Genomic DNA, 10,647 nt, shown 5'->3' on the forward strand with positions numbered 1-10,647 from the left:
GCTGGAGTGGTGTAAAGATCACCGCCATTGGACTCTGGAGCAGTGGAAACGTGTTCTCTGGAGTGATGAATCACGCTTCACCATCTGGCAGTCCAACGGACGAATCTGGGTTTGGAGATCGCGAGGTAGAATGCTACCAGCCCCAATGCATAGTGTAAAGTTTGGTGGAGGAGGAATAATGGTTTGGGCTAGGACCTTTTACTTCCAGTGAAGGGAAATCTTAATGCTACAGCATACAATGATATTCTAGACGATTCTGTGCTTCCAAATTTGTGGCAACAGTTTTGGGAAGGCCCTGACCTCACTAATGCTCTTGTGGCTGAATGGAAGCAAGTCCCCGCAGCAATGTTCCAACATCTAGTGGAAAGCCTTCCCAGAAGAGTGGAGGCTGTTATAGCAACAAGGGGGGGGGGGGGGGCAACTCCATATTAATGCCCATGATTTTGGAATGAGATGTTCGATGAGCAGGTGTCCATACACTGAGTATACAAAACATTAGGAACACCTGCTCTGTCCATGACATAGACTGACCAGGTGAATTCAGGTGAAAGCTATGATCCCTTATTGATGTCACCTGTTAAATCCACTTCAATCAGTGTAGCTGAAGGGGAGGATGACATGTTAAAGAATGATTTTTTTTAAGCCTTGAGACATGGATTATGTATGTGTGCCATTCAGAGGGTGAACGGGGCAAGGCAAAAGATTTAAGTGCCTTTGAACAGGGTATGGTAGAAACTTGCCAGGCGCACCGGTTTGTGTCAAGAAATGCAACACTGCTGGGTTTTTCACACTCAACAGTTTCCAGTGATTGTCAAGAACGGTCCACCACCCAAAGGACATCCAGCCAATTTCACACAACTGTGGGAAGCATTAGAGTCATCATGGGCCAGCAACCCTGTGGAACGCTTTCAACACTTTGTAGAGTCCATGTCCAACCAACTGAGGCTGTTCTGAGGGCAGAGGGAGGGAGGAGGTATTAGGAAAGTGTCCATGTTTGTTTTACTCAGTGTGTTGCTAGGCATTGCGGCTTTTAAAGGCAATTTCTGATTGAGCCGACATATGCAAAGTTTACCGTGAATGGGATATCAGCAAATGCCGGAACATACCCTTTAAAAAGAGCCACAAAGCCCATGACCTACAATCAGATTGAATCTCACTGTATTTTTCATACAATCGAGTCTATCAGTCAAGATGTCAGCAGCTAGGTAAGGATGTGAGTTAGTCATAACAGGTCAAAAAAAAAGTGTGGCTTGATTTTTTTCCAATTAAAAAAAAAAAAGGTTTTGCAGTGTGTATGACTCAACCTCGTCAGTAAGCTTTTTCTTGCACAACTTTGTCACAATGGTTACGATGATGCACTCACCAATAAACCACAAAAACAGATTTTATTTACAAGCTGAATAAGACAAAAACATTTTTAAAAAAACATTCCTATTTGGCTAACAGTGATACAGATTCATGGTCAACTTCCCCTTTAAAAAAGGTGTTGGAACTACAGAATACACTGGACCACAATACAAACTGATGGAACATTCAACTTCCCCTTTAAAAAAAGGTGTTAGAACTACAGAATACACGGGACCACAATACAAACTGATGGAACATTCAACTAACCCATTCCAGAAAGGAACCAAAAACTGATTTGGGAATACAAACTGCTGTACCGTAATTTCCGGACTATAAGCCGCTACTTTTTCCCCAGGCTTTGAACCATATTAGCCGCTTAAACAATGACGCGGCTAATATGGATTTTTCCCGCTTTCAATTTAAAAAAATAAATAAAAAAACATTCTGTGACGTGCTTAGTTTTTTGGCGGCATGAAGCTTTCATTAGACCAATGAAATTGCCGAACGGGTTAAGGTCAAACAACTTTTTTTTTTACTGTTTAGATTAAATCGAGTGCTCTCAAACTTCCCATCATTCTGATTACGGTAGTCATTTTGTCACCCTCATCATGGCAAAGACACGGAGAAATGCATGTGATGCAGCTTTCAAGTTGAAGGCGATTGATCTGGCTGTTGGAAAAGGAAATAGAGCTGCTGCACGGGAGCTTGGTCTTAATGAGTCGATGACAAGCCGTGTTTCGTTAAAGCCTATTTATTTTTGTTACAAGCCGTGTTTCGTTAAAGCCTGTGTAAAGTTAATTTGTTTCAATGTACCGGTAGGCACCTGCGGCTTATAGACATGTGCGGCTTATTTATGTTCAAAATAATTTTAAAAAAAATATTCAGTGGGTGCGGCTTATATTCAGGTGCGCTCAATAGTCCAGAAATTACGGTAATCTAAATGCAGAAATCCGATAGGTCGTCTGAGGTGGGTTTAGTGAAATATCTCATCACATTCACAGGATATCATGATTGATGGGTTAGTTAAATGCTGATGAGGGAAACAAAACAAATAGACAAACGATAGTATAAATATATGTTGACATTGTTTCATAGCCGTGGGTGAGAGTATCCACTATGAAAAGGACGGGTCATTTGCTAGACAAAAAGTAACATCTGCTAGAGATGAGCAAAGCAACAACAAAAAAATAGAAATTAATCAGATCTTTTCGCAAAATTACCATTCAATACATCAAGTACCGCTGCTGACCTTGTGATGTCAGCACAACTCACTTCCATAGTGTAGTTGTGTTGAGTCTGGAGTTCTGAGGACCGACGAAGATACCTGATATGCTGAGAGACCTTAGCCTAATTCCCCATAATGCACCCCACTCAAGAGCTCTTGGCCAAAGTAGTGACCTATGGGAACTAAATGGTCACTAATGAGACCCAGTCATCTCACAGCCTCGCCAGGCTCTTCTCGAGGCTGGCGATGTCTGCCTCCCTGTCCTCCCCCTTGCTGCCTCGGGCGCTGCACTCCAGGAACTCCACCTTCATGGGCAGCTGGCTGAACTCAAAGTCCTTGCCTTTCTTCCCCAGGTGCACGCTGGCCCCCGCAGACCCATCCTGGGCGCTCAGAGCCGCAGACCGTGTCACTTTCAGTGTGTTCCTGAGGGGAAACGGTAAAGGTTAGGATCAATTCATTCTGTAGAATCACACTTCCATTTAAAATTATTGCTGTGACTTTAACAATAACAAAATATATTTTTTTATGGCAAAAAAAACAGAACGATTCGGTCCTTAAACTAGTTGTATGTAAAATATTATGCTACAGCTTAGTAAATAAATACATGCGACTCTGGATGACAACAGTAATGTTTGTTTCCAACATTAGGACTGTTCTAAAGAAGTTAAATCCGTTTCCTTGCCATGGTACTAACGAATGTCGTGACACTGGTACCATCCCGGCCCTGGTGTTGGTAACAGGAGGATTGCTTGCGTGTCTTTCTCAACTGGTACCATCCCGGCCCTGGTGTTGATGTTGGCAGAACTGTGAACCCCGTCTAACTTTTTAAGAGTACCAGACGCACGCGGCAAATTGGAGATTCAACTCGCAAATCTAGTGCCAAGGCATTTTAGAAGCATTGCCTCTATAGCTGATACCAGACACTCATTCATTCTTCATCACTCAGTCTTCTAAACTCACGACTCCATTTAATGCCAAGATGTTGATTTTTTTTATTATACTTTTGTAATGCTTTTTGTGACGTGAATCATAATTACAGTTGCAGTTTATCAGGGTGCGTGATCCTCGTAATGTTACGTGGAAAATAAAACTAATGGGACGCAGAATTAAATGTAGATCATACCTCACACAAAAATGTGACCAGTTCATTTTCGTTATTTGCATTTCATTTCTTTCACTAGCAAAATGCGAGTGAACTGTTGTCACTTTAGATAGACATTCAGTGGGCTCTAATGTTCTCTAACGTTAGCTTGAAACAATTAAGTGTTTCCCTTTCCACAACACACGGAGTCCAAAAGGGATTCGTAACGGCAGGGTGACTTACAGCTCTTTCTCCAGCTGCTGACGAATCAGCTTAGCAGATTTTGCCATGGTGATATCTAGAGAGATGGAAAATATATGAAGTAACACTTTTTAAATCATTAACACACACACACAACGTCATCCTGGGGAGGGTTTTTTTTGTAGAGGGTGATGGAGGGTTTGACAAGTGATGTGTCACCTTGCTTGTTGCAGGCCACTATCAGAGAAGGGACATTCCTGGACACTACACTGTCAGTCAACAGGAAGTACAGGAACTCAGCCACGTCTCTCACTTCCTTCTGGAAGATGGCACTGTCCACCACAAAGACCATGGCTCTGCAGTCAGAGAGAGGAGAGAACAAAAAGACAAAGTGAGAGGGCCTCTCTCAGGATCTTCATCTTAGGTCAAGCACTGCATGTTACTCCTATTACAGACCTCCCCTGAACACCTGAAATACAAACACCATATTATTTATATTCATTATGGATCCCCATTACGTCGGCCAAACCCAGACGACGCTGGGTCAATTGTGCGCCGCCCTATGGGACTCCCAATCGCAGCCGGTTGTGATACAGCCTGGAATTGAACCAGGGTGTCTGTAGTGACGCCTCAAGCACTGAGATGTTATCATGTGTGTGTACAGCATCTCTTCACAGTCTCCGCTGTTCCATAAGGTGTATTTCTATCCATTAGAAGAAAAATACAATCTGATTCTACTGCTTTTATGAGTTACTTGATGTGGAATAGAGTTCCATGTAGTCATGGCTCTATGTAGTACTGTGCGCCTCCCATAGTCTGTTCTGGACTTGGAGACTGTAGAGAGACCTCTGGTGGCATGTCTTAGATAAGTTATAAACCTCCCATGGACACCTTACACCTGAAATACAAGCACCATATTATAAAACCTCCCCTGAATACAAAGATTTTTCATCTTTACTCACCTGGCAGCTGACTTGAACTTCTCCACATACTGAGGCCGAAGACTGTCATGTCCAGGTAGGTCAATCAGGGTCCAGCTGCTTCCCTGCACGGCGTCGTACAGAGTACAGGGGGACGGTCAAGCCGGTGTGTGACACATTAAGACAAATGCATTTGTCTTTAATAATGTAAAAGTTCTAAACAGCCATTCCTGAACCTTGAACTCACTCCCTCACCACAGCCGTTTCCTCCTTACCCTCTCGTTCTTGGCTTTGTAAGGGGCACTGCTGTCTGTGATGGAGGTCTGGGTTTTCTTGAACTTTCCTGACAACAACTGCAAAACAATGACCATCCATCAGTATCATACACCTTCTGCCATCTGTAAATAGTTGGACTGGACATGCCATGTGTTGACCGGAAGTACTCACTCGACTAAAGAGAAGGGTCTTTCCAGAATCGCAGAGACCAACCAGCAGCACAGCACTTTGGACAGTTTTTCTGCTTTGTAAGTACTTCAACAACACTGAAATGTAAACCCAATAACAGCAGGTTTGGTTTTAACGACCATACAAAGCAGACGAGCACCTGACAAAGAGTAACTAGTACAGTAACGTTAACTAGACAGGTCGCTAGTGACACCTTTAATAGCAGGCTTGATAAAAGACTAAAAGTTTGTTTTTAAAATATTATAGCATAGAAAGCCAGCAGGCTGAAGCCAGGCTAGCTAGCTAGCTAACGCTGTGGGTCCAAACTCCGGTCCTCGAGTACCTCCACAGTACGTTTTTATTGTAGCCCCGGTAAAAACGTGTCAACTAATCCTCAGGCCGTCAATAAGTTTAATGAGGTATGTTTGTCCGGGGCTAAAACTAAATTGTGTGTTTTTGAGGATACCCAATGACTGGATATGGGCAACACTGTGTTAACGTGAACTGGAATGAATTTAGCTAGTTAAATTAGCTTGCTAAACTTACCGAAAGTGATGACAACAACAGCCAAAGAAACAATAATTCCGATAATAAATATGGGGTCTTGGTCTTCCAACATCTTCTTTAAAGCGTCTAAATGAAGCTCAAAGGGTTTTTCTCTCGCTTCCACGTCTATGTTGTCCTCCATATTGATGCCGGTCTCTGTAGCCATATCAGCCTCCGTATCTGAGCTGTCACTTCACCGAGGACACGTGTACATGCTGCTTCTTCTTCGGGATTAGGTTGGCGAATTGCGTCCAACGTCTAAGGTGCTTACACCGCCACCTACTGTACTGGAGTGTGAGGCCAGTCACGGTCTACCTACATTAAATGATCTGCATTAGTCCTGTTCCTCTAAGAGAGTGAAATAGATCCCTAGACACCACTTCCCTTTCCTCCCCCCACTACACCACCCAAACCCCCTCTAGAGCCCTAGACACCACTTCCCTCCCCCCACTACACCACCCAAACCCCCTCTAGAGCCCTAGACACCACTTCCCTCCCCCCACTACACCACCCAAACCCCCTCTAGAGCCCTAGACACCACTTCCCTTTCCTCCCCCCACTACACCACCCAAACCCCCTCTAGAGCCCTAGACACCACTTCCCTTTCCTCCCACCACTACACCACCCAAACCCCCTCTAGAGCCCTAGACACCACTTCCCTTTCCTCCCCCACTACACCACCCAAACCCCCTCTAGATCCCTAGACACCACTTCCCTTTCCTCCCACCACTACACCACCCAAACCCCCTCTAGAGCCCTAAACACCACTTCCCTTTCCTCCCCCACTACACCACCCAAACCCCCTCTAGCCTCTCTAACCCTCTAGAGCCCTAGACACCACTTCCCTTTCCTCCCCCCACTACACCACCCAAACCCCCTCTAGAGCCCTAGACACCACTTCCCTTTCCTCCCACCACTACACCACCCAAACCCCCTCTAGAGTCCTAGACACCACTTCCCTTTCCTCCCCCACTACACCACCCAAACCCCCTCTAGAGTCCTAGACACCACTTCCCTTTCCTCCCCCCACTACACCACCCAAACCCCCTCTAGAGCCCTAGACACCACTTCCCTTTCCTCCCCCACTACACCACCCAAACCCCCTCTAGAGCCCTAGACACCACTTCCCTTTCCTCCCCCAACTACACCACCCAAACCCCAACCCAGTCCAGCCTCTCTAACCCTTTCACACAATCTCTCCCTATCTACGTCATACAGTTCAGAAAATATCGACACATGCTCCACCGTTTCCTCCACTAAACACTCATCCAACAGACCTGTATCATGTCTCCCTATCATCCACAATGTGGCATTCAAACCTGTGTGGCCAAACCGTAGTCTACCCTACACAACTTCCTCTCTCCTACATCCCATACTCCCCACCTCTTCCTTTACTGAACGTTGCACGCGATAAAATTACCTCCCCTTACTATTTATTTATTTATTTATTTATTTATTTATTTAACCTTTATTTAACTAGGCAAGTCAGTTAAGAACAAATTCTTATTTACAATGACGGCCTACCAAAAGGCCTCCTGCGTGGTTGGGGCTGGGATTAAAAATACAAATAAATGAAATAAAAATATAGGACCAAACACACATCACGACAAGAGAGACACCACAACACTACATAAAGAGAGACCTAAGACAACAACATAGCAACACAACATGACAACAACATGGAAGCAACACAACATGTTAGCAGCACAAAACATGGTACAAACATTATTGGGCACAGACAACAGCACACAGGGCAAGAAGGTAAAGACAACAGTCCCACTGTTGCTCAGTTGGTAGAGCTTGGCGCCTGCAACGCCAGGGTTGTGGGTTCGATTCCCACGGTGGGCCAGTATATAAAAATGTAATAAAATGTATGCACTCTACTATAAGTCGCTCTGGATAAGAGTGTCTGCTAAATGACTTAAATGTAACAACAATACATCACACGAAACAGCATCCCACCCCTTTTGCCAAAGATGGAGCCCTTTTGCCCTGGTCCAGAACTTCACTTCCCTGCTGCCCAGCGGGACCTGAATATCCACCCCTCTCTCTCTCCTCACAGCATTCTTAGCCACAACATCGGCCTTCTCTTTTTACCCTCCAATCCCATCGACAGCACCATCATCTCCATAAACAAGTCTGTCCTATCCGACATGGCCGTCTTCACACGACTCTACACTGCAGCCCAATCAAAGCAGATCACCACTCTGAGTTGTTTCACCTTCGCCCATCTCAAACCTAGAATCATGGCCATCAACTCGGCCGCATACACTTGACACAATCAGTTAAATTGTTATGTACTCACTCGGCGGCAGGTAGCCTAGTGGTAAGAGTGTTGGGCCAGTAACTGAAAAGTTGCTGGATCAAATCCCTGAGCTGACAAGGTAAAACATTTGTTGTTCTGCCCCTGAGCAAGGCATGGATGTTGATTATGGTAGCCCCCCCCTGTACCTTCTACAACTGACTAGGTCTTTCCCTATCATGGGTTCTGTCGTCACCTCCCATTCACACCTCCCTGCCACCGCTGCAGGTGTCAACTACCAAGTATGACTTTGTACCCCTTTCCACATTTGTTCTCCTTACCATCATTAACACGCACTCGTCCCGTTATCTGTAAATTCTTCAATGCGTACATCCCCAGAGTTCATTATTGGCATTAAAATCACCAAACCATATTACCTTCCTACCCCTTCACGTCTAATCAGTTCCTTCTAACTGTGCTAACAGGAGAGGTTTGTAGGGGTTATAGAAGACAGCTATTACAATGTTACCTCTATTCACACATATTTCTATCACCACACATTCTAATATCTCCAAAATACTGTGTACGTACGCCATCCCCTCTTTTACCAACGTAGCACGACCCCCACCTGACCCCTCCACTCTATGACACCGTACAGAACTGAATCCCGGAATCACAAACTCCAGTTGACAATCTTCTTCTTCTACTTCTTCTACATCTACTACTTCTTCTTCTTGAGTTTTTATGGAAGACTACATATTGATGTATTGCTGGTATCTACTGTACGGGGATAGTGAAACAGAAATATTCCAGAGTTCCAAAAAACAATCAGCCGACACTCACAAAATTATGCCTATTTTCTCAGATTTAAATGTGACAAAGTCCACCTTCTAAACATGCAACATGTCAGGATCTCTCTGTTGACAAGGAACATCATCTGGTGTCTCTAGTCCTGCTACCATTACTTCTTCAACTCCACTCCTTTCCTCCACTCTTCGCACCGTCTTCGGAGAGGAGACATGCTGGACAGTCCTTATTCTCAACACCTCCAGAGAGGAGACATGCTGGACAGTCCTTATTCTAACCACCTCTAGAGAGGAGACCTGCTGGACAGTCCTTATTCTCAACACCTCCAGAGAGGAGACATGCTGGACAGTCCTTATTCTCAACACCTCCAGAGAGGAGACCTGCTGGACAGTCCTTATTCTCAACACCTCCAGAGAGGAGACCTGCTGGACAGTCCTTATTCTAACCACCTCCAGAGAGGAGACATGCTGGACAGTCCTTATTCTCAACACCTCCAGAGAGGAGACCTGCTGGACAGTCCTTATTCTAACCACCTCCAGAGAGGAGACCTGCTGGACAGTCCTTATTCTCAACACCTCCAGAGAGGAGACATGCTGGACAGTCCTTATTCTAACCACCTCCAGAGAGGAAACCTGCTGGACAGTCCTTATTCTAACCACCTCCAGAGAGGAGACCTGCTGGACAGTCCTTATTCTAACCACCTCCAGAGAGGAGACCTGCTGGACAGTCCTTATTCTCAACACCTCCAGAGAGGAGACATGCTGGACAGTCCTTATTCTCAACACCTCCAGAGAGGAGACCTGCTGGACAGTCCTTATTCTCAACACCTCCAGAGAGGAGACCTGCTGGACAGTCCTTATTCTAACCACCTCCAGAGAGGAGACATGCTGGACAGTCCTTATTCTCAACACCTCCAGAGAGGAGACCTGCTGGACAGTCCTTATTCTAACCACCTCCAGAGAGGAGACCTGCTGGACAGTCCTTATTCTCAACACCTCCAGAGAGGAGACATGCTGGACAGTCCTTATTCTAACCACCTCCAGAGAGGAAACCTGCTGGACAGTCCTTATTCTAACCACCTCCAGAGAGGAGACCTGCTGGACAGTCCTTATTCTAACCACCTCCAGAGAGGAGACCTGCTGGACAGTCCTTATTCTCAACACCTCCAGAGAGGAGACCTGCTGGACAGTCCTTATTCTAACCACCTCCAGAGAGGAGACCTGCTGGACAGTCCTTATTCTAACAACCTCCAGAGAGGAGACCTGCTGGACAGTCCTTATTCTAACCACCTCCAGAGAGGAGACCTGCTGGACAGTCCTTATTCTAACCACCTCCAGAGAGGAGACATGCTGGACAGTCCTTATTCTAACCATCTCCAGAGAGGAGACATGCTGGTCAGTCCTTATTCTAACCACCTCCAGAGAGGAGACCTGCTGGACAGTCCTTATTATAACCACCTCCAGAGAGGAGACCTGCTGGACAGTCCTTATTCTAACCACCTCTAGAGAGGAGACCTGCTGGACAGTCCTTATTCTAACCACCTCTAGAGAGGAGACCTGCTGGACAGTCCTTATTCTAACCACCTCCAAAGAGGAGACCTGCTGGACAGTCCTTATTCTAACCACGTCCAGAGAGGAGACATGCTGGACAGTCCTTATTCTCAACACCTCCAGAGAGGAGACCTGCTGGACAGTCCTTATTCTAACCACCTCCAGAGAGGAGACCTGCTGGACAGTCCTTATTCTCAACACCTCCAGAGAGGAGACATGCTGGACAGTCCTTATTCTAACCACCTCCAGAGAGGAAACCTGCTGGACAGTCCTTATTCTAACCA

At 45.6% G+C, this 10,647-nt stretch overlaps 1 protein-coding gene across 1 annotated transcript; it reads right to left on the reverse strand.

The window, feature by feature from the left end:
- Window positions 1-2,461: 2,461 nt before the first annotated feature.
- Window positions 2,462-5,979, reverse strand: LOC115206663 (signal recognition particle receptor subunit beta). The gene is made up of 7 exons (XM_029773845.1): window positions 5,765-5,979; window positions 5,222-5,316; window positions 5,050-5,127; window positions 4,817-4,899; window positions 4,074-4,210; window positions 3,897-3,951; window positions 2,462-2,995 (listed from the first exon to the last, which is right to left on the reverse strand). Exons 1-7 carry the CDS (start codon window positions 5,928-5,930, stop codon window positions 2,785-2,787), a joined length of 825 nt encoding a protein of 274 aa, XP_029629705.1. The 5' UTR covers window positions 5,931-5,979; the 3' UTR covers window positions 2,462-2,784.
- Between the last annotated feature and the right edge of the window lie 4,668 nt (window positions 5,980-10,647).

This window comes from Salmo trutta, chromosome 13, assembly GCF_901001165.1.
Source record: "Salmo trutta chromosome 13, fSalTru1.1, whole genome shotgun sequence".
Lineage (NCBI taxonomy): Eukaryota > Metazoa > Chordata > Actinopteri > Salmoniformes > Salmonidae > Salmo > Salmo trutta.

Bases quoted from the DNA above. Each gene is read 5' to 3' on its own strand.
- LOC115206663 (XM_029773845.1), bottom strand. From the start codon at position 5,930: ATGGCTACAGAGACCGGCATCAATATGGAGGACAACATAGACGTGGAA. The intron at 5,128-5,221 runs GTGAGTACTTCC...ATTGTTTTGCAG, and splicing joins AGACCCTTCTCTTTAGTCGA to TTGTTGTCAGGAAAGTTCAA. The intron at 4,211-4,816 runs GTGAGTAAAGAT...CTCTGACTGCAG, and splicing joins AAGTTCAAGTCAGCTGCCAG to AGCCATGGTCTTTGTGGTGG.